Source organism: Typopeltis vanoorti, chromosome 19, assembly GCF_054136105.1.
Source record: "Typopeltis vanoorti isolate ZY-2024b chromosome 19, IOZ_Tvanoo_1.0, whole genome shotgun sequence".
Classification (NCBI taxonomy): Eukaryota; Metazoa; Arthropoda; class Arachnida; order Uropygi; family Thelyphonidae; genus Typopeltis; species Typopeltis vanoorti.
The window spans coordinates 891,742-916,633 of NC_143567.1; the positions used below are offsets into that span (position 1 = coordinate 891,742).

A 24,892-nucleotide genomic window follows, 5' to 3' on the forward strand; every position below is an offset into this window, starting at 1 on the left:
AATAAAATGCGACACTTCCCAATTGAAATCCGACGAGGAACACAAATCATGACCAAACCTGAAATAGAAAACTCAGACAGCCGGCATTTGCCAAACGCACTCGGGTGGTTTGGTCGCCCGAATAGCTTTAGATTTAATTATGTAAGAAGCACGATTCAGATGATGAGTTTTCTCAATAATAATTTTTAGAGTAATTATAGTAGCATGAGCAGCTGCCCAACTTTCATTTAAAGTAGCAGCTAACCACAGAACCCCCTTCCCTAGCTCGGTATTCATTCTGTCTACAGTTGTTCTCTTGATCCTCTGGAATATTATTCCCCAAAGATCACAATCTCCGGCTCTCCAAAAACATGAACAGATTCGTTCTCTCTTACCTGCTGTTCCCTCTCCCCGACACACACTGCATTAATTTTCTACAAATTCTGAAAAGTCTCATGCTTGATAGTGATATACGATGGGAGGGGGGGGGGGGCTGAATAGTTCTGACATGATTCTACCGCAATTCTTTCATGGTGATTATCGCAACTTTTCAGCACGCCTGAAAATAGTACGTAGCTGAACTCTAGAAAGTTTTTAAAATAACAAAAAATAAAATAAAATAATTAATTTTTAAATTTACATTTTCACGGGATAACTGAAAAGGTAATGTCTTATCTTTTCCGTTTCACTTATTAGTTTCTTAAACTTTAAAATTTAGTTTATTATTTAATCATCTTTAATCATTGAATACCAAAACTGCACATTCTCGATGGATTTTTTTTTAATGTCTAAATTTTTAATGTTTAAATCAGTGCGAATAATTCGTCTTAAATAGTTGAATTTTTGCCTTCGTTACAATGAATTGTTGGCGAAGAGGTTGTTGAAGGAAGGAATGTGGAAGATAAGGAAATATATGCGCTAACATTGGTATAACATATGGACTTCCTTTGCCTTACTCCACTATTGAGTTACTTCAGATTCACGCTGTTGTGTTTTTTTGTTGTTGTTGTTTGTTTGTTTTTGTTTTAATATTTCCTTCTCCATCTTCTTAAATTGCATTATTCGTAGGGAATGGCGTCACATTGAATATTTCATTATACGAACGCTTTCATTCTGTTTCACTTTTTTTTTTCTTGAATGTTTAGTGTAAGGCTAGAAGTTGGTTCTTTTATTTATTTTTTTTTTCCTGTTAATTTAATACTTACTATAGTAAAATAGGTGAGAATATGGTTGTTAAGTAATTTCACAGAAAAACATTTGATCTGTTTTATCATTTTTCTTCGACGCCCTCTTAATTCCCGGTCCAAGTAATTTCATCAAAATATTTGACGACATTTTCATTGACTTGCATAATTTCCCGAACGGATCGCGACTGCGCCTAGAAAGATGGAAAGCGTGTTCATAATTTAAGGCACGCAAACAATGCGAGTATGTTGTAATTAGGTTTCCGAGCACTTTTCTTTTTCAAATCATGTTTAAAAAAAGGTTCGGGTGAACAATTCGAAATAACGAAGTTAGAAGAATGTCTCTGATTCGATTCGGCACGAATTATCTGTAAGTTACAGTAAAAACTCCTTAGTGACAGAATGCAACTCCTTAGTTGCATTTTGAATCAAGTAAAAAGATAAAATGTCTCAGTATTATAAAGGTTGGAGTTCGGGAAAATAAAATACGCTCTAAGAATTTTTGTTCTTCATTGTTTGTTTTTCAAAACGACAAAATTTCAGAGAGGGGATGCTGAAGTTCCCGTCTCTATCACTGCATCTATCGTACTTGGAATTAGCAACTTGTAAGAATAACTACTTTTATCTTAAGTATAAAGAGTTAATAAGCTTCATTTCGGCAATGAAAACATTACTTAAATTAATGGGATATTAAATCCCGCATAGTTTTAAAACCGCATAAGAAACTCAAAGATCGGAATCAGAGAGTTTCTTGCCGAATATAGTAAACTATAAAGTATCGGCGAACACTTAGCGTGAGCTAATGCAAGTGACCCTAGTACGTAGTACAATACCGGAAACTATAAAGTATCACCGATACTTTATAGTTTACTATATTCGGCAAGAAACTCTCTGATTCCAATCTTTGAGTTTCTTATTCGGTTTTAAAACTATGTGGGATTTAATATCTCCTTAATTTAAGTAATACTTTTATCTTGTTATAAAATTATACTCATAAAAGTATTGTTTGTAAGGGTTTGTAATGGTTCTGTTAAATTACTTAACAACCGAATTATCACCTATTTTACTATAGTAAGTATAAAGTTAACAGGAAAAAAAAGAAAAAATATTAAAGAACCTACTTCTAGTCTTATACTAAACATTCAAGGGGAAAAAAAAGTCAAGCAGAATGAAAGAGTTCGTATAATGAATAATTCCATTTTAATTAAAATTCAATGATAAACATCCAGCAGTAAATAAGAAAAGAGAGAACATCGAGGGAATTAGTTTATTACAGGTTGCTCCTCACATTAACTATTTACATCAATTCATTTACAGAACAGGTGCTTCGATAAAATGCCAAAGGTCCTCAGTCCCAAGGCTCACCGTACACAAAACTTATTATCTCCGTTCAAAATAGCTTCGAATTCGTTAACATCGGTTCACGCTGCTGCTGCAACTTGAAAAATGTCTGGGATTAAAGTTACATCGATACACAGCTGCCTTTCTTGTTGATGTTCATTCTCTCTCTCTCTCTCTCTCTCTCTCTCTCTCTCTCTTCAGTTCAGTTTAACGTCTGAATTTGAAAAAAAAAAAAAAAAATTCCCTCCAATGTAGTTTAAGGCAGAAATAGCCAGTCTTAGACAGAAGTAGGTGGATTTCTCTTCCGGCACTCATACAGATGGAAATGAAAGCAGGCCCAGCTGATCTAACCACTGAGGACTCCTCGCCAGGATTGCAGAATACTCGGTGTTAATTTAAAACCGACACAAGAGTAAACGTGTCTGTTTAAAATTTAAAACGTGTACTCATGGAGAAGGAGTCACATTTTTGATCTCAGTTTGCCGCCTAATCTGTTGCGAAATGCTGCTGCTTCTTTCTTTCAGCGTCCCGTCGATGGCATAACATCACTCGTGTCAGCTACCCATGAAGGCGTTGGAATCGATTTCAACGTCACCACAGTTTCCAGTCTCATCTTGCATCTAGTTTTGCACAGCATTCAGACCAACTGAGCAAATCCACGTTAATGTGGTGACTTGCACGCTTGCTCTCTGCTAGAATCGCAATATACGGATGGACGCAATAATAATTACAAACTGTACACTATACACATGAAACATCTATCTACGAATGACGTGCAACTGTTCTCCTGATCCATCTCACGAAACTGGATACCCTTGCGTAAATGCCGTACCTGTTTTTACGTCCGCATCCTTCCCCAAAACTCGTGATGCCATGGATTTCCCATCGTCCGTTCACCATATATAGCAAAGGACCCCCGCTGTCTCCGGCACAAGAATCCACGCGTCCCATCTTGTATCCCGCACACATCATGTTGTCCGTGATGGAATAAATGTCGTACACAGAGCGACACTCTTCGCTGTCGACGATCGGAACTTCTGCTTGATGAAGGACGTCCGTGCCGAACACAGCAGCATTCCTTCTCTTTCCCCATCCGAGTATCGTCCCCCTGCCAAATGTCGGCAGAATCGATCCTTGAGAAGGCAGACACGCGGGTCGTACATATTTACCGAGAGTTAGCGGAGCTTTGAGCTTCAGAAGTGCGACATCGCTATCTACTGTTACGGGATTGTAGTCGGGATGTACAAAAGAGTCCGCAATCCTCTCTTCTTGCTCGCTTCCGTCTCTGTCAGATAGATCATGCTCACCAGCCCTTACAAAGAGTTTACGCTTGACGCAGTGAGCAGCTGTCAGCACCCACTGTTCTGCTATCAGGGTCCCTCCGCAGAATGGCTCCTGGTGCTTCGTTAAAATAACTACCTGGAAAAAAATATATAATACATTAAGATGATGCTGAGAAACTAACATTCTTCTTAGTATCCTAACATTCATCAAATAACTTCATTCTTTACTGATATAACAAAACAAAATGATATGTAGAACATCCCCCACCTTTCCCGAGTGCAGGCAGCACAGATGATCGAATGCATGTCTCACCGTTCGATTTTTTTTTATTTCTGCTGAAAGTAGTCAAGGTCGAAAGAGCGAGTACAAATTGAGTCTCAACATCCAACACACCCAAAAATATTTCAGTTTGTTTTCTTTTTTTTTTTTAACTACATGAAAAATGTGAAGCGAAGCATTTCATTATCAGCACTGCTTATAAAAACTAGTAAATGTAGGAAGCCGTCCCACATTGGTCGATGCAGCGAAGAACACGAGGCTATATTTTTCTTTTCTTTCTTATTTACTTTAAATTACAACCACTTGTCAGAATAGTTTCAAGTCTTTTTTGGATTTTTTTGGTTTTGTTTTTGGCATGAAAATGTCAACTCATCCATTTTCTAATGGATGACTTGAATTTACTGCGGAAACTATTCGTAGAGAAACAAAGAAATCTAAAAGGTTGCCTCGGTGACCAAATGGATTGCTTACCAGCTTGCTGACCTAAGAGTTCGAATCACACTGCGAGATGGATACTTGTAAAAATCTTTAAATGGATACATCGTCCGATATGAGGCCACTACTTTGCTTATCGTAAGCCTGAAGTGGCTTAAAAAAATTTCATGTTTGGTCTCAAAAACAATTTTTGGAATAGCTTAGACACCAAATCATATGGTCCTTATGGTATCCTCCCACCATGTTAAAACCCGTGCTCAAGAATTAGCACCTAACCTATAACACCTCGACAATGTTTCCTGCTCCAGTAACCTCTGTCCTATAGCATAGAAACTATTCAGAAAAAAAAAGGGTCGCCTACATTGCGCTTACTTCTGTTCTTTTGAGAGACCGACAGAAAATCATCACAGCCGAAGTTTTCATTTGGAGTCTCACTAACTAATTAGCGACCAGAATACGTATTCGTGACTCCCAATCCACAGCCGATCTCCTAGCCATCGCCACCACCTTTGAACACAGGCTGAAAGGTTGATTTAGAGAAATTCCGGTAGCCGTTCCCGACATTTGTAGGGCACTAAATCGGTCTGGCACAGAGATCTGCTCAGCAAACATCTATCTTATGAACAAGGAAAAGAAGAGATGAGAAATATCTTTCATAGCCACGTAGCGAAACAAAACAGCGTTGACTTTTGAAAGTTGCAAACGTGACGGAAGAACTTGGAGTATTAAAAGACCTTCTGCATGACAGTTGTTTTCGGATGTACGGCTGTCAGGTCCCCAATAAAAAGCGCTAATAAATGTCGACTATACGGGCAGGGTTCATTTCATCATTGAAGTGGTACAATATAATGGCGACCCTCACGTCGAAGGCTTTATTCTCGTAAGCTCTTGGTCGCTGTGTGGGCTGCTTGGCTAAGAAACAAAGTGGGTTATCCTGTCTTTAAATTAATAATAATACTTACAATTAAAATTTTAAAAAGTTTTTTGTTATCGATTTGCCTTGAAGGTGTTTTGTGTTATTTATTCTTGCACAGCCTCTCGAGAAATCCTCACAAGTTTTCTTGTCCACCGAACGCAATTTGACATTGCATCTTCACTGCAAAGAGGCGCCATCAGCTGTACATTCCGATACTTGCACGCTTTCTTATATCGACAATTTTTAGGTTGTTGTCGTTGTAAGCGCGAATAGATCAGTAAAACAGATTGCATGGATATCCGATGAAATTAATCATTTCAACTCAATAGAAATCTGTAGATCTATCTATTAATAAATTGGTTACTGATTAGGGAAAAAATAATTTTTTTTATTTTTATTTTGTATAGGCAGCATCCCCACTAAAAATTCACTGGCCGCACTTGAAATTTTCAAGCCTAAAAGAACAAATCTGAACAAAAAAGTGCTTTCGACATGCAAAACATGATGATATTTATGTTAATCCAATCCATAAACCGTTGGAAGGTTTATAGAGCGTGAGACTAATGTGCTGTAAACCTTCTGCATAAGCCAAGATAAGCAGAGAATCTGTTCTAGAAAACAAGAGCACTTTCGACGTACACTTAAAACCTGCGACAAGCAACAAGGCAGTCACGTAAAAATCATTTTTGACCTAATGCTCGCAAAACAGCCGTGCGACAGGGAGATTCGAACCCACAGGTTGGCAAATGAGAGACACGCTACCACTAGAAGAATAAAAAAAAATAACGGAGAAGGAACTATTCTGGGTACTTAAGTGGCACATTAGCTCGTTCTACGACCTAATTTAGAGACCACTAACTGAGATTTGATTTCTAGAAAAGACAGCATTAAACATCACTATATCACTAACCGTTGCCTCATATTAAACATCAGATTCATTGTATTAATGGATGGTAGACTTTTAGGCAAAATTCTCATCATATATATATATATATATATATATATATATATATGTATATATATATATATGTGTGTGTGTGTGTGTGTGTGTGTGTGTGTTTTAAAGATACCAAGCAATTTTATAAACTTGGTTTTAATCATTTTTCCCAAGTAAGCAAACAAGTAGTAAGTAAAGGTTGCGCCTGAACATAGTTCAGGTCTGAGGCAACTCGTGGTAAAGGTGGAGTAAGCTCTGATCACTTTTCTTAGTAATATCCTTAGTACCAACCACAATGAAAAGCACATCTCCTTGCAAACATGTATGATGCTATGCTTATATGATTAAGGGAAGGACCACAACCCAGACCGGTTTCGGTCTTTATTGAGGTCTCGTCAGTGGGAGCCAGACCCTGAGATGCCAATGTTGAAGTAATGCAGAACTTATAAATTTTACCTATACAAGTTGCCACAAGGCGCTTTGACCTTATTAAATAAAAATCTCGGGATGAGAGAAAGATGTGGAAGGTTTTTTACCTTGGGTGTACTCTACGTCATGTGCTTTGTTTACTTACTTGGGAAATAGGATTAAAACTAAGTTTATAAAATTGCTTGATATCTTTAACGTATAATATACCCAAGGTAAAAATCTTTCTATACACACACATATATATGTGTGTGTGTGTGTGTGTATCTTAGGATTAAATGACTGGGAAACCGAGATGAGAAATAAAAAACATATTTTAATGGCACGACTAGTTTCGTCTTTAACAGACTTCTTCAGGTGCAATATATATATCTATATACACGATATCATTGACTTTCAGTTCATATTCTCCGACTGCATCTGCTTGCGTAAATTTTGGCATTCTTGGCCATTTTTTTTCACTTTTGGTACAAAAATAAGGTATTTTGTGTGGTACTTTTTAATCATTTACCCAGCGGTTATCCCTGGGAAGTGACTTTTAAACAATTCTTCAGCTACAATTCAATCGGTGCCTGATGATTTCCTTAAAGTTTCTATGAACACATAAAAGTATTAACGCAAAAATTAAGTTTTTTTTCTACTGAGATTTGTTACTCGATGGGCATTTTTTAATGTGTAATACTTACTTGCCACGGCCAACTTCCCTTAGCAGCTTCACGTCCGCCTATAATGCGAAGTGCCAACTGGACATCGATTTCAGGAACGCCGCACTTTTGCGAATCCAGAGGATTCGCGTTGGCTTCTTCCTTCTCACCTGCCAAACAAAACAGCAGAATTACTAACGCGAATTATCTTTTCTCTCTCCTCATAGAACAACCTTCCAGAATGCATTCAATGTGATTTGAAAGACTTATTTGTCGATCTCGCAACAGGGTGGTATGTTGTACTGAATAGCAGTTACCGCATTTCCCCAAGTGCGTGCTACTTAAATTACTCATATTCAGGTCGAGTCCTCTTCACCGACGGATCTTTTACCTCAAAAAACAGGGGGGAAAGAGCAGAATTTGAGTATTTTCTAAAATCAGAGATGTTGTTGCTCGCGTAAAATGACATCAAACCGAAATGAACCGCAATCGTTAATGAAGTAAATGAAAGTATGAAGACAGCAAGCAGGGAAGGAAATGTTGCTGCATTAAAATCAAGCATCCAGTGAGGCAGAAAAGAGGAAATTAGAAAGATAAAGAAAAGAAAAAGACGGAAAGATTTAAATCAGTAAAATTTCAAATAACTTAGCAAGAACTCGCGGATAATTTAAAAAAAAAAAAGTCAGCATCTTGAAAAGGAACAAAACGAATTAAATGAGCAGGAATCAAAGCAGCTCTCCACTGAAAGAATTAGAGGAAGGTTGTACAAAGATGCATCAAAGGCAAGGAAATGTTCTTATGTTGGTTGATTGTAAGAATGTTTATTTTTTCTGCTAGAATAAGAACCTGCCCTATGATAAGAGCCAAAGAAGAAGAAGAGCTTGTGTTCGTGATATTCTACATTTGCAGAGTAAAAGATAGAAATGCCCACACTCGGGATAATAATTTCCCCTAAATTATAAATTTGCAATTTATTTTCCCCGTGTGAGAGTGGAAGTGGCACAGAAAAGCGTAACCGATTCATAATTAGTAGTAATAATATTATTTTATTACTGCAAGGAGTGACTTAAAAAATGAGGGTTGAATTCAAAGTGCTCAACTTTCTAGAAGTATATGAATGTATTAGCACGTGGCATTCGTTTTTTTTTTTTTTTTTTACTTTATAAAGTTCTCCGCTTTAGCCTTATTAACCATCGTAAGAAGTTATTAATACGAATCAGAATGACTTCGGCGGTTTTTTTTTTTTTTTTTTTTTTTTTTTTTTTTTTTTTTTTGAATATCTCAAAAATGTTCAATTGGATTGACCGGTTCCCACAGCGAACTCGCATTGCAAGTAGAGATCGTATGCATTACTAACCACAGGCTGAATGAAGGGCGGCGGGGTGGTCGATAACGAAAGCCTGATGGTCTCCGAAAAGATCATTCCTGATATTGCACCGATGTGTTGAAGGTTTTTACTTTCACGGGGGTTACATTATCATTTTAGGGGGGAAAAATTCATTCAATTAGTGTGGAGACGAGCGGTGCTCTGAATAAAACTTCCTCTGCCGAGGCAACACTTTCGCTTGTTTTTTATACATTCTTTTCTTCTTCTTCTTTCCAAGCAAAGGAAAGGCAAGCATATTAGCCTTTTCCTTATCAAATATGCATTCGCTTCGAGACTTTTTTTTTTTTTTTTTTTGCGAGGCGAAAGTAAACCAATATTTCAATTTTATACTTCTATTCGCTGCTCACAAGCTTATTCGGATCAGTTGGGCTATTTTGCTCAAGTGGGTCCGTGAAACGAGTTGTTTTTGAACTTTAACGGGATTTTCTGACGATTGCTACAGTTCCTTGTGCCAAACGGAATGTGATGTTATTCGCAGAGGATCCACTATTCGAAATTTGAATACTAGATTACTAGATCACTGTTGAGAATGCAACATGAGAATGCCTGATCTTTTTAAAAAGACAAACGAAAAAAATCCCAGTCGGAAGAATGTAATGATGGTAAACCAAACAGAAACAGCAGCGCATTTTCTTCGTGATTTCAATCACGAAAGGACGTATATCTGGTGGCCTTCTATCGTATTTTTTAATTAATTGTATGTATTTTTTATTTTTATTTATTTCTTATTCATTTCCGAAATGCATCAAATGCGGGACATTTTCAAGTCAATTCAGGCCTCGAATAGTCTCGCGAGACACCAGACGGTGAAATTCATCTCCCACCTAAATATAGAGCATCACAAACATGTGATGCTCTACGTGGTGTTCGAATCCGCTGCCTGTTGATTGAATGACGGATACGTCAACCTGTCTGGGGGTCTGGTTGGCCGCAGTTAAAATTTCGATGCGTTTCTACTTTTAATATGCAATTAGAATACAGACTGAATATAATTTCATTACGCCAAATTACTCGCTATCCCGCTCGCCACCTATCACCCAATCAGGGCCGTTTCTACATTTTGCAGGGCCCTGTGCGAAATGGAAAAGCGGGGCCCCTGAAAGTTAGTAACAATTATGGAAATTTTGCATGGAAGGATATCTTGTTAATTAATTAATTAAATCAAATATGAAAAATATTTATGCACATAAATAAACAAGTATGCTCTTTAGCATCAATTTAAGTAAAGGGAAAAAATTAGTTAAAAAATAAATGTCTGTATGTACATGATATATTATTTTATTATGTAAGTACACATTATCATATAAATAAGCCAGAACAATGATTTATTTAATAATATACATAATAATATAAAAATATATCCATTTTTACTATAAAGAATGAAATATATGCATAACAACTTATAAGATTTAAAAGAAATCTTAATATGTTAAATTTTATTTAACCTTATCAATAAAATCATTTATAACGCTATCAAAAGTCAAATGTTTTGCAATTTCATGCTCTGTAGATATTATTGCCAGGGACGACAAACGTTCTTGAGACATAGAAGATCGCAAATAGGTTTTTATTAATTTTAATTTGGAAAATGACCTTTCTGCTGATGCGACCGTAACTAAACTGGTCAATGATATTTTAAATGTCGTAGTAATATTTGGATAAATATCCGACAAATTATTTGCAATTATGAATTTTTAAATATGAATGGGTGCATCTTCTGGAACGATATTTCTAAAAATAATTAATTCATCGTAAAATTCAGATTCATCAATATCTGTATTTAATTTTTGATACAGCTGTTTGCAGCAAAATTTTAATTCATTTTCTCTCATTTTTCTTATTAATTTCATATCATGAAGAAATCCAAATGCTTTTTCGTGAATTTCATACAATTCAAATATTTTTTGACAGATTGTACAGCAGTATCTAAAATTACAAAAAAGAAATTTATCCAAAAATTATCTTTGTTATCACCTATGTGTGATTCATCAGGCGTTTCATAATCAAAAAAATACTTTTCTTCGACGTACTCGGCTTTCTTTAAATTTAATTTCTATTTCTAATAGATTTGACAGTTCTTTAGCAATCTCAAAACAGCTATCAAATCCTGATATTCTCTGCTCTTCAAAGTACTGCACTAACTGTTTAATATGCTTAGTTGCTACGCCTATGGGAATTTTTGCATTTTGTAATACTTTACTTACTAAATTAACTTTTGACAAAAGTTCATACCAAATTACAAGCCTTAGTATAAACTCAAATGAATCTATTTGTTCATATATTGAAACCACTTCTACTTGGATAGTATTATCTGATGCAGTTTTAGATAATTCTTTTAGTGCATTTAAAAATTCTGGAATTTGAAAACGTACAGCTCTAACTGATTTTATTCTATTTCTATTTCATTCCCATCTTGTCACATAATGGTTTTGGAGTTAATTGTTTAACGAATTTCTTTAATATGTCCCAACGTGAAGTTGAGGCAGCAAATAATGTATATATTTTTTGTATAACATTAAAAAAATTTATTGCTATAATTGATGATTTTGCGACATCCTCTAAAATAAAATTTAAATAATGACAGGCGCAAGGAGTATAAAATGCCTTTTCGTTTTCATTTAAAATGTAAGCACGGATACCCCTTTCACATTCGCTCCGTTATCCCTTGCCCTCTACAATCTGACAACTTAAGATTTAATTTATTCAAAAGTGATTTTATATTTTCAAATATACCTTTACCAGTCGTGTCATTAGTTGTTAAAAACGTCAAAAAGTTTTCACGAATTTCAATATCTGCTTTAAATATATGCAAAAATCTAAATATTAATGAAATTATGGAATAGTACTTTGCCTGTCGTATCATATTTACAATATTTTGTTGAATTTTGGTTCCCATATCACCAATTAATTCATTTTGCACAATGGGTGATAGACACGAATTTTGTTTCTTACCTATAATTTTTTTTCCCGAAGATCGCATTAAATGATCTTTTAATAGTGGATCAACTTCTGCAATTAATTCTATGATTCCTAAAAAATTACCATTATGGGCTGTGTACAAAGTATCAAAATTACCTCTAAAAGCTAAATTATGTTCTGATAAATAAAGAATTGCTGCTACTATTCGTCTCAAAACATTTCTTAACCGTTCTGCTTCAAATTTTGTGACATTTTGATTTGCCAGATCAATTGTATTGTGATTTTTTAAATTACATTCCATTTGTGTCCACGAATACATGCATTTCATGTGCACTGGATTTCGTTCGTGCGACTTTAATCTTTCACTTACACGTCGCCAGTCAGAAAAGCCATTACTAGATAACAAATTATCATCAGAAGAAAATAATTTGCAACAAAAACAAGAAATAGAGTTGGCAGAGTTTGAATATACAAGCCATCTTCTGTTTTGCTTCTTTCCGTTTGCCATTGTCCTAACATAGTGAGCTGTGCAAAAACACCTCTTGTTGTCATCTTTTGGAAAATCATTTTCAGTCGGAGGAGACGGTGGACCACGTTGTACAATTTGTGTTAGTGTTGCGTTGTTCAAAATTTTGGGCCATGTTGCTGGATCATCAATAGCAAATAGTTCACCTTCCTCTGGTGTCTCAGTTTTAGGATCTTCAATACTCATTGTTGGACCAAACGCGTCATGTTCTCCGCTTCCTTTGAGTATTTCAGAACTCTCATTATTAATTAATGTTGAAGCCAAAGAACTGTTTGTAGATATTTCAGAACTCCCGTTATCAACTGGTATATCTGAACAAATATGTGAGTTCAACTTCATAAATTTAAAGAGTGAATTTCTTTGACGTTCCTCAGCCGCTTTTTCTTGTTTTCGCTTTCGTTTTTTATGGAAGATTATTATGGAAGAAAATACCCACTTGGGTATTTTCTTCCATAATAATCTCTCTCTCATGACTAGTCATACTTTAGAATTAAATACGATAGATTTAATTATAAAATAAGTTAATAAATTAAAACAAAATTACTTACCTGATAAATAAAATATATCTAAAATAGATAATATTAGAAAATAAATAAATCTAATATAGATTGAAAACTGCTATTGAAGAAAAATTCTGATGTCGGATAACCTAAAACCAGTTTACAAAATACACTTTTTTAAGATGTTGCCATGACAGTACGTGTATATACTTACTTGTTCATAAAATCATAAACTGAAATCAAAACACTCCTTAAAATTATTAAAAACACCTGTTTTAAAATGCACTTTTCCCTATTTAACACTGTGTTGTATGATATTGTTATATCTATTGTCATAAATACTACCGCTCTAGCGCTACGATCTTAAAATTTATTCCCTATACCAATTACTGTTTATCCTAATGTTATTTCATCGAACAATAGAGCCAGACTCTGGCTCCGGCCATGAGATACTGGACAAGCAGAAACGCGGTGCAATGCCAACGAAAGAACGCGCGCCGTTATCAGTATAATTTTAATGTATTTTCATGAAAAATTCGGTGTTTGTTTTACCAAGAAAATACATAAAAACTGTGCGGTGGCACAGGGCCCCGCGCTACCGCACAGTTCGCACACCTATGAATACGGCTCTGCACCCAATCCAAACGATTTATATTTGTTCATACTGTCGTAGCTCACAAGCAGGTAAACCAACGGCGCAGCCCACCCACTGACACTATTTCTCCGTTGGCGGGTGACGATTAACTACGAAATTAACATTGAATGAAAAATTTCTTCGCTCTCTCATTAATTTGTTCACGGGTAGGAATACTGTAAACATCGAAATAACAGAAACAATTAATTTAGTCATCGATTAAAGAAAACTAAATAAATAAGCAGCACATCATCACCTTCATTGTAAGGGTTCGTTTTTTTTAATTCTGACGAATTTTTATGGTATTAAAGTAAATATGAAATAAAAGCGATTTTATTTTATTTTATTTTCCAAATCGGCGGAGCTCTTGTAGCCCTGGCTTTTAGAAACTGGGAGCTGTTGGCAAAAAACTGCTGTCGATTCGTGATGCTAGACTTTCTTAATCGTAGTTGTCCTCCTATGAGTTTTACGGTCGATTTTTTTCGAAATGTGATATTCAAAACCCATCGATAACTCGCAAGAGAAAAACTTCCTCTAGTCGGCGATTAGAACCGAACCAATAACGCTCTTAAAGGAAACATGCCGCATAGGCTACGCGGGGCAACTCAGATTCAGTCGGGCAGCCATGCGAAGGTTTCTCCTTTCATTTTCTCGTGTGTTGCTCACTTCGGACTTACATAATCGCAATATTTAAGTGGATTAATTTGTTAATCTACATGGTTCAAAAGGATTGTATATCGTAAGTGGTTTAAAGCTATCAATCACGTGTGAATGGTTGAGGGGGGGACGAAACTGAACACTGTAAGAATGCTGTTCTTTAAGAGAATAGTGTGAAACATATTGAAAGAAATATATAAATCCAAAAATGCGATTATGAATGGACTGCCTTCGGTATTGGAGTTGCTTGTTATACTACCAAATGAAATTGATTAAAAAAAAACTGTTATCCCTTTTTTCTTATTTTCTGTTCGCTATACTTGTATGGTCTTAACTGATATCTCTTAAAATAATATTTGAAGCAGTTGTACTCGTAGAAGTCTACGACTCAACGTACTTCTATACTAGGATTGTACAGAAGTATGTCGATTTCTTTTTATCCTTCGCACGCACACAAAACTGAGTATCCCCAGTTTTTCAGAACATTCGCTACTTTTCCCTAAGGCATGAGGCGCAAGATGTGACTGATACTTTAGAATAGCAACCTGCGATGTTTTTCATCAGGTGGATTTAAATACTTTTTTAAATTCATAAATATGAATCGAAAATCACAGACCCGAACGCGCATTTTAATATGAGCTATTCTAACTCCTAATGTAACGATATCAACTTACCGCTAGAATCGTATTCCTCCTTGTGCAAGTCTCTTTTGTACTGCACTTCGCAGGTACTGCCGTGGGCGTAACAAAGCGCGTCTTCTTGAACCATGCTGTTGCCGCAAACATTGGCCATTTCGCACTTACGGAACCTTTTCGTACGACAGGAGCGACTACACGGAGTCCACTCAGACCAGTCGGAATACACGAAGTTCTGGAGATGGTAAAGAACTCTGAACTCGGCAGGTGTCCCGACTTTTGCAGTCAGTTCTCCGCTCTGGGGCACCACCGTGATCCTCTCCCGACAATTGCTGCCGTGACAATTTTTTTCTTCCTTAAGGATGTTGGAATCACAATACTCCGGCAAAGTGCAGTAACGGGTGCGGACTTGTTTGCATTTTCGAGAGCATTTGGTCCACGTCGACCATTGACTGTACATGTCATCGTAAGAAACCTGCTGAGGCGCTGTTGTGGAGACGTTCTGTTTGTCCTCTAACCCATAATATTCATCAAACTGCAAGAAAAAAAAATTAACTGAGATTTAAGGAGTATTCATTCTACTAAGATAATGCGGAATGTGCACCATAAATAAATACTCTTCCTCACTAAAAGAAATGTCTGAGTGTTCTGAGAAAATTAAAAAGTTACATTTTTATAATGTGGTAATTAATTATTATCAGGCAAGAATATACCAAACCTTATTAAATAACAGTTTTTTTTCTTCATGCTACGATTCTTCATGCTTCTAAATTGTTTAATTGGTTCTGTTTGTACCAGGTCGGCATGCTCTTCTTCATCGTTAGCTTCAAAAATAAGTTGTGAGTATTTTCAAGGTCAGCGAAAATTTTCTGGTTTTCTAACACCAAGTAGTTTTATGTTCGTAGAAATTATGCAGAAATGAAATCGCGTGCAGCATCTTATAAAAATATGCTCTCTCATATACATAAAGCATGCAACCGAAATAAATTGTGTTCATTGATTTAAGACTGATGATCTCCTTTGGAGGGTGGCTACGGCGAATTTGGAAAACATGAAATCCCAGTGCAACAAATTGCTCATTTCAAGAAAACAAATGCGATGTTCTTTTACGACACAATTAAGTTACCAAAAAGGTTCTGCCATTTGATTCGCGATCGCCCAAGCGGCCGCTAGAGGAGGCCGCTTGGGTTTTGTGTTCCGTTGCCATTTTCTGCCACCTTTCCGATTAATAATCATTTAATTTTTATAAGAATAACTAATCCATGTATGCAGCATGTTATTCAATTTCAGCTTGGTCGCATTCGCCATACGACGACTTTTAACTGTTTGCATTAACAGAATTCAGGCAATTCCAAGAATGCATTTTCCCCAAGAAGCGTGTTAAAAACGAATTCAAGTTTCAGACTTCACTTCCCAGTATGGGCGGAATTTGCAAATACACATTTCGTTTCGTATGAGATGCAACATTCAATGCCTAAAAAGTAGTTCGTTACAAAACATGAACATTTTCGCTTGTAACAAATTCAAAATAACGAACTAAAAAAAAAAAAAAAAGATTCTTCATTTTTGTTTTTTTCTTTTAATCTCGTTGAGCCTCTTTTTTTAGGAAATCAAATTTCTCAAAGAATATATTCAAGGATGGGCGAATACTTTTAAGAAATCCATACCGGACGGCATTTCTTTACATAAACTAAAATACGTGATGCGTTTTCAAAACTCTGTACCATCCTCATTTACACGTAAGGCAAACTTAAAAGTTGTGCACCACGTAAGTAGCTTCCCAGGAACAAAATTACGTCGGGATACTTTAAATATAAATCACTTACCTCCTCATATTCAACTTCTGAGAAACTGGAGTCCACTGGAAGGCTGCTGCGATTCTCCATACAAATCATTAGTAATGCTGTCACTATCACCATCACTGGCTTCATATTTTTATTTATTTATTTTTATTTATTTATTTATTACTTTTATTTATTTTATTTTATTTATTTATTTTTCTTTTTTCTTTTTTGACACTTGGATGCGTGTGCTACAGTGAACAACAATCAGCCAGTACTGAGTGGAACGATCTGAAGAAAGGCGTGCTGGTGTCTGTTTATATCGTCCTCGCCTCGAGCGTGACGTCATAAGGCAACCCATCCGAGTCGTTTCTCAAGGCCACCAGCTTCTTTTACACCTGTACGCATTATCCAAGCTCATCTTATTAGACTAGATTTTGGGGACTTTCGTTTTCGCTTATACCAGGAGCTTTTATGTATCCACAATAGTTTTTGAATTTCTGACTGAGACCCTAATACGCTAAATAATAATAATAATAATAATAATAATAATAATAAATCGTGAAAATATAAATTCGCCCACGCAGGTTATCCCAGAAGAGTGACACAACGATTGGCACTGTCGCACCTCTGACCTCTGTGAAAGTGCTTCTTAGACCTGATTTGTTGCATTTCGTAGATGAGCCGCATTTTGTAGACATGCTGAGCCCAAAAATGACATTATTAACACCCATCTGTTTCTTGCTTCAAAACAATCTGGAAAAGTTTTTTCTTCTTTTTTTTTAACGCATTCAAAATTATATTTCAGCACTTTCTTTGCGTGGATTCTTCAGTACTTTTTTTTTTTCATCCTCGTGCCCATCGAAATCGGTGGTGCACCATCCCATCTCTAAATCATGTTTCTCGACGTTAATTAAGATACCAGCCGACATATTTCTTCTAATATTAAAGCAACGATAACAAACGGTGTTGGTTGCCCAGTGCCCAATAGGATAGAAACGACATCTAAGCTATTATCTCTCATTATTATGAATATAGTTTTATAAAAAAAATCACTTTTTTTAAATTTAAGTAGAGTGAACTGAAGAATCGAGGCCTTTTAAAAGAATCGGATATAAAACGCTACAACTTTTTTAAGACTGGGGTAAGCACTTTTGCCGGATGTAAAAATAATTTAATTTGATGCCAGTCAAATTTTAGTTTTCATTCAAACCGAAATGTTTACCGGTAATAGCAGCAAGTTCTTCTCTGATGAGTACTTCAAGAAGTCTTACATTTAATTAATGATTACGAAACCAAATAATGCGGCAGATTTAAAGAAAGGTAAAGAGAATTTCGCACACTTACACAAAATGGACACACCAAAAAGAAATGACTTTCTTATCCGACAGAAAAGCGTTTCTTTTTTTTTTCTTTTTTTTTCAGGTTAAAGGTATGGACGAGTGTGGGCAGATTAAAAAAAATGACAGGAAGGAAACAATATCGCAACAAACCGATTGCAATAAAGGTATAAACATTTATTGCAATCGTTTTGCTGTCCGCAAGCATGTGATAAAACTGCTTTCCATTTTTTTTTAATTTTTTTTTTAATGAGTACCACGGGTGGAATGAGGGGTTAGATAGTCGGGAATCCCTACTCTACAGAGGAAAGCTTTTCAGGCGTCCAATGGGCGGGATGGTGGTCTCACGCTGAACTATGAAAATCGTTTCCCACCGTAAGACATCCATGCCTGTGTCGGATCGAATACAGCCTGTTGGTTGGAAAGAAAAGACGCTGCTCACTTGGTCAATCCCAACCAAGCCGGAAAATATTTCGCAGACTTTGATGAAATTTGGCCTTTGGAATCTTCCTTTCAAAGTTGAAATTTGTATCCTTTCAAATTAGCTTCAAAATGGCAGCTATAGTCAAGACTCTTGACTCTTGCTGGGTGGCTTCTGGCGAAAGCTTGTATTTGGGGTTTTTAATACAAATCCATCGAAGCGTTTGGATTTTAGTTCAAACTGAATAAATCTGGCAGAGTCACAGCAGCGATTCGCACGTTTTTGTGATGATACTCAGAAATGGGGGTTAAAACTCTTCTGTAGGGACGACCATTCTGGGATTTCCATTTTAGCTAAAAAACTAAAAATAAACTATCTAATCCTAATATTCTATAATAAATTAATTAATAAATTTAATTATGAATAAAACTGAGACAAGCAAAAAATGCCGCTCACGAACGTTGAAAAGTTTTCCAGAATTACTTAAGAAATGATTTATTAAAAAGAATTTTAAAGCATCGGAAAATATGCATTTTGATTTACGTTGTGTGTGATTTTAAGATGTGTAATTGTGCGCTTTTTTTAGCGTGTGATGACCAACGAATATCTTTTCGACTAAATAACTATGCTAATCTTTGGTCTGGTTAATTAAGTAAATGCGACTAAAGAAAATGAATGGCAACGCTGACGACAGAATTTCGGAGTCGTCTTAACTAATAAGTGAGAAAAACATGAACCCTTTTGGTAGGGATGACTTCGGTTTTAATCAAGTCTATGGATATTCAGAATGGTTTTTCGAGTGAGACTAAGTGGGCCGGTTTTAGGTGGTGATATTTCTTCCTCCCTACCTACGACGGTGATTTTTTTTTTTTTGGTTCCTATCTGAACAGCTGACAGACACAGCAGATAGAGATTAAACAAATGGAAGAAATGAAATAATTTCTAAAAATTGCTCGTAGCTGAGTTGATAAGAGCCACTGAAACAGGTTTGAACCTCACCTAAGGTGTGGACGTTTTGTAAAAGTCTGCTCAGAATGTATAAGAAAGCCGAGCAACTTCTGGATTTCTATGGCTTGTCTATCTATTCGTAAAATTACAACATTTGTCCCCAGATCGTGGTTCGCATAAGTACTGCCAACGGATTTTTCATGGATAGTAGATATTAATGTGTCTTGTAAAGTAGTCGTTTTCGTTTGCAAATCCTCTTATTCTGAACGTATGACATTTAAAAAGGAAGACTGCCGCTTGATTAAAAAGGCCTTTCTTCAAATGATGATGAAATTATTTAAAAAACAAAAAGGTGAACAATAAGAATGAGTATTTTTGAAACCAAGCTTCCAAAATCAGCGACTGTCGATCTCAGCTTACTCCAACACATCCCCAAAAGTGCTAAAGATAATGAATGATATACAAAACGGATTTGAATTTAGGTTTATGAGAGAAATTATTGCAGGAAGAAGTTTTCATTTTTGTTATTCCCTTGGATTATTCTGCAAGGAAATAAAAATGTATTCAGCAATACAGCATCGATCTGAATTTATTTCTTATCTGGATTCATACCTGAACTCAGCTTTTCATAGCGACCACCACGAAACTTAAATTGGTTATCCTTGAAAAGACGAAATGTATTCTTGTTCGCACTAACACATCTTGGAAATAACACATCGAGGAGCCCCCTCCTCCTCCCTTGTGAAAGTTTCCGAATCGAGACAAAATGGAATACGGACATCAGTAAGGTTGCGAATGTGCTGCGGGTGGTTACTCGTTTCTCAACTGAAGGCCGTACGTTCGAATCATCCCACTGGAGGATGACTTTGGACAATTTGTTGGTAGGCATTTTTAGTAGGCATGCCCATACCACTGGAACTGGTTTTCACTGGAAGTATCGTAGTGTAATTCTTTTCTTCTCTCTTGATTGGTTTTCATTTCAGTCCATCATGGTATATTTGTTATTCTCAAACACTTGCTTTCAAAGCATGTCAATCTTTGAATTGATTTCTTCTGTTTAATAACCCAAGTCTCTGCACCACAAAGAACTGTGGGGAACAACATTGAACCCTATACTTTGATTTTACATTCTTTGGAGAGATGTGTAAGTTTAGTCATAGTAGACCACCCTAGGTTTATTCTGTGTTTAATAGTCTCTTCATGATTTAGCCTGTCTCTGATCAATATTCCTAAGTAAATGCATATTTTGACCTGTTCCAGTTTATTTCCTTCCGTTTCTAAGTTAAGCTCTTCTTCATTTCTTCCTATGCCATCGTTTTCAGCACTGCATAATCTTTGTGGTTTTTATAAGTTTTCAATCATGTATTTTAAGTTTTCCTTATTATCTTGTAAATAATACTACATCATCTGCATATTTTATGTGATGTAAATTTTGTCCATTCACAGTTACTCCCATGTTTTCTGTAATAGACTGTTTTACTAGTTCTTCCGGGCGCCTTAAACAAATATGATGAAAGCGGACATCCCTGCATGAAACCTCTCTCCACTTCTCCTTCACAAGTTTCAACTGCTCTCCATTTTATTGTTGCCATCGTATATTCATAGAGGATGGTATTTTTTTGTTGTTGTCGTTCTCAAAATTATTTTTAGAAAAGCCCACATGGTTTAGAACTGCGCGGACTGCTTTTCTACATTTTTTATAATAAGTAATAATAATAAAATAATAAATAATAATAATAAATAAATGCAATAAGAGTATCTGCGACTTTATGACGAAAAATAGCGGGGGGGGGCTTTTAAAATAATTTGAAATGAGCAGCTGTCAGCATCAGACTTTCAGATTTATTAATCACATACACAAAATAGAGAAATTCTCTACGTAGAATTACACAATTATATAGACTACCAGAAATGAAACCTTTTTCAAATACAAAACTGAAAGAAGAAAGAAAACGTGTCAGAATAGGTAGAAAGTAACCGGTGTGTGTGTGTGTGTGTGTGTGTGTGTGTGTGTGTGTGTGTGTGTGTGTGTGTGTGTGTGTGTGTGTGTGTGTGTGTGTGTGTGTGTGTGTGTGTGTGTGTGTGTGTGTGTGTGTGTGTGTGTGTGTGATCCCCCCCCTTATCTTTAAAGACTCGGATTTTCTTCAGCGTTCAGTCAAGTTTGTCATCATCAGTTCATACACATGTCGATTCCCCCACCAACCAAAAAAATATAAAAAATGTCTTTTTGAATTAGTTTACGGTTAGCTTTGCTACCACCACGAAAAGAAGCAGAAATCGTCGTCGCTCATTGCGGAATGTCAGGAAGCAGAACGCCATCAAAGCTGCACAGAGATTTCGCTAATTATCTGGTGTACGAGAAGGGGCTGCTTTCCATTATAAGCCGCTGGTGTGAGCAGCACGACTCCTTTGTCTCTATCTTACGCCGACATATGCAGGTGCTAAAGTCGGTCGGGTCAACACAGGTGAGGACTTCAGGTGAAACTCCAAGGTTGCGCAGGTGACAACGGCCGAGACAGCTAGACTGCTTGGTGCCAGTGTTACAACACGAAGACAAAAACACCTCGGGTCACTTATTGGCCACCTCGGGGAACCGTAGTTAGGGATTAACAGATACGCTCCGGCATTCCTCAAGATCTCCGACAATAGCAGGTGCGGGCAGGCTAATCGCTGCTTCTGCCCTTTATATGCTGTCATTTTCATTACGGAGTGCAGATGGGAGTTTTATTTAGGCACCGAAGGTTATTCTTTGGAACGGTAAACAAAGAAAATGGCCTCGATATAGATGTCAAATATATGTCAGGGAGACGATCCCCGCTTGTTAGGTGCAGTCAGCTGCAACAAAGAAACGATAGCCGAAATTCTGGGAGGCTCAGCTTTATAGTAAATAACACCGCCTTTGAGGTTTAGAAGTCAAGAAGTAATATATCATCCTCATCACTGATACAAAAACCTTTAATTTCAAGCGTGTGGAAACTGAAAACAAAACAGAAATGTGCTGAAATATCAGAAAGGGTTTATTTTGTAGGCGCGATACGAAATGCATATCAACTGTTATCATTGATTACAAAAATCAGAAAGGAAATTTGATTTGTATCAGTTTGAATCCATCGAAATAAGGACGTGCATCATGCAACAAACTTGTGTAACAATCTGTTTATTTGCCATCGATCGATAACGGTGATCACCTTGAACTGTGGTGTCCCGACTTGCATCGTTTGTTCATGAAACGATGGGTAGGGGGTGGGAATCAGTAAGGGGAAACTGGAATAACAATTGTTATGAAATTTTCCCCTTATAAAGGATTACTGAACCTAAAGCTAACTCTAAGAACTGGAATGTATTTTTGCAAAACCCTGATGAACGAGGGTTTGTTTCAAAATAAAGGGAGAAAACGCAGTGGCGTAGCTAGTGGAGAGCGCAGAGGGCGGTCCGCCCCCGGGAGGCACTTTGAACCTTTTTGAACTTTTGCAGTTAATTCTAAAATACAATCTCGAGACCTCAGTTTCAAATATTGTAATACTACTGCGAATTTTCCTCACAAGTGCTGTAAGTGTGAGAGGGGTTTTTCTAAATAAAAACTGATTAAGAATTACCTCCATTACTATGAAATAGACTTCGCCAATGTCATTGACGAACAGAAAAGCAAGAAAAACAACATTTTAGAATGTTGGAATTAAAGTTTTACTTCAAAATTAAACATAGTGTTTTAATTTATTTTCCTGTACGTCGTTTTGACTTTTTGTAGTATTTTTGATGTGTATTGAGAGAGCGGCAAACTCAAGGACCGCCACGGGAGGCAAAAGATCTAGCTATACCACTGAGAAAAGGTGAATAAAGAAGGGGAAAATGGAGTTAGTTCGATGACTTATTGGAATAAGATAATAACAGTGCTCTGTATAAACAACACCTTATCTTTTATTTTATGACCTTCGCATTTCAGTCTACCTTCTGGAACATTTTCCAGGACTGATAGGTAAACAAGCATCTATTAATACCAAAGAGGGGATAGTATTAATATATTATCCCTTTAATATTAATAACATGTGATATTTATTTTTTTGTATTATACATTGAAATGTCTTTAAGTGGAATGAAGCCGTTACGGTTGGTTAGCAAAAAAGTTGCACAATTGGCAGATTTATAACATATAGTACTTTTATTCATCCACGTGGAACACAGGGTAAAGATTAAAAAGTGACTGGATTATAGAACCAGTCCAGATGAATGATTCTCGTAGATGAAAACGAAAAATATCCCTATGAGTATTTTTTTTTTGTTGTTGTTGTTTTCTTTCACGAGCATTAAGTCTATCCGAGTATCATGAATGAATCACAAAATAAATAAAAATCACAAAAAATGAAAATAAAAATAAAAACTTTGTAAAGTGATATCGAAATTTACCAATCAAAAATACTAATAGTACGCAAGTGGCAACCACGTAAGCTTCCCCGTCTAGCAACGTCTCGGTCTATAACGACGATGGCCATTGGATAGGAACACCTAGGTCGAGCTCCGTCTAGGATGCAAAGAACCTTCATGGTGACTTTTTTCCTTTTTTATGTAAAGGTCTCGTGGTTGCTTCAGCAATCAATCCGCCCGATCCCTACCCTACTTACCAGAAAAGAAATGAACTGACAGCTTCAACCAGCCGTGAATGTTTCCATCCAAAGTGCAAACATTTTATTCTCCGTCGCATTGCGAAGTGAGTTGTCCTTCATCGAGTTCTACTGAATTTGCTAATACATTGGTAACAAATCTCGCAAATGGCACTCCAGCATTTGGGTTCTACTCCACGACAATTGTCCTGTCATGTGGCAGTGTGTCCAGAATTCTTGACAACTCTGTGATTTCTTACCTCCCACTTACCAGGCTTACTCTCCAGATTTTTTCACCGCTTGTTATTTCTTGTTCTTTTCCTCCAGGCTGAAAAACATCCTGAAAGGAGGGGTCTTGGACGATTTCTGAAGGATACGCAGTTCGATATGACACTGATGCTGAAGTCTGTATCCAAGCAGGCTTAGCAGAGGAATACTGAAAAATCAAAAGATATGATGAGGGATCAAACTTTGAAGATTGTGACTTGCACATAAATTAATTTCTCGACAATAAATAAGGATCTGAAATATTTTCATCGGAATTCGTATTATGAAGCCACTATCGTCATGAAACGTGTAATGATAATAAAATTGCATAATCTTATCAAAGATGACACAGTAGAACACCGCCAATGTACAATCCATGAAACTAGTGCTCCATTAAAACGCATCTCGCACTTTCATCCCATGCTTCATAGTTTGGAAAGTGTAAATTCAGAACCGGCAGCATAGAAGACGGCAACTGCTGTCTTTTATGCATCTAACTTCCTAGGTGATTCTGCCACATCTTTGGTGAGATTTACCACTCTTAGATCTCTTTCTGTAAAGAAAAAAAAAAATGAAAAGAAAATGCGAACGACCATTTCCAGTAGGTTTGAAGGTAGCCACCTGTTTCTCCTCTTTTCTTCTTGTTTTTCTTTAAAAAAAAAATGCAATACTGTTTTTAAATATACAGTGTATTTAATTATTTCGGAAGGAACGGGTACGATAGTTCACGTGTTGGTCCTGAAAGAATAAACAAAAATGAAAGACTATTAAGTAAAAGCTATTCTTGTGAATCGTTATTCATGATAAATAATCAGTTTTATTTCAGTTTATTTAGTACAGAATCACCTCATTCT

General features: G+C 36.3%; 1 protein-coding gene across 1 annotated transcript in view; it reads right to left on the minus strand.

Annotated features, from left to right (window-relative positions):
- Nucleotides 1-3,266: 3,266 nt before the first annotated feature.
- Nucleotides 3,267-24,892, minus strand: part of LOC150095811 (uncharacterized) — a 50,526-nt gene continuing 28,900 nt past the window's right edge. The window contains exons 3-6 of the mRNA XM_090409537.1: nucleotides 24,043-24,207; nucleotides 14,723-15,218; nucleotides 7,468-7,595; nucleotides 3,267-3,923 (exon numbers count right to left, since the gene is read on the minus strand). Coding sequence (XP_090265663.1) covers nucleotides 3,267-3,923; nucleotides 7,468-7,595; nucleotides 14,723-15,218; nucleotides 24,043-24,207 — 1,446 coding nt within the window. The remainder of the gene's footprint in view (nucleotides 3,924-7,467; nucleotides 7,596-14,722; nucleotides 15,219-24,042; nucleotides 24,208-24,892) is intronic.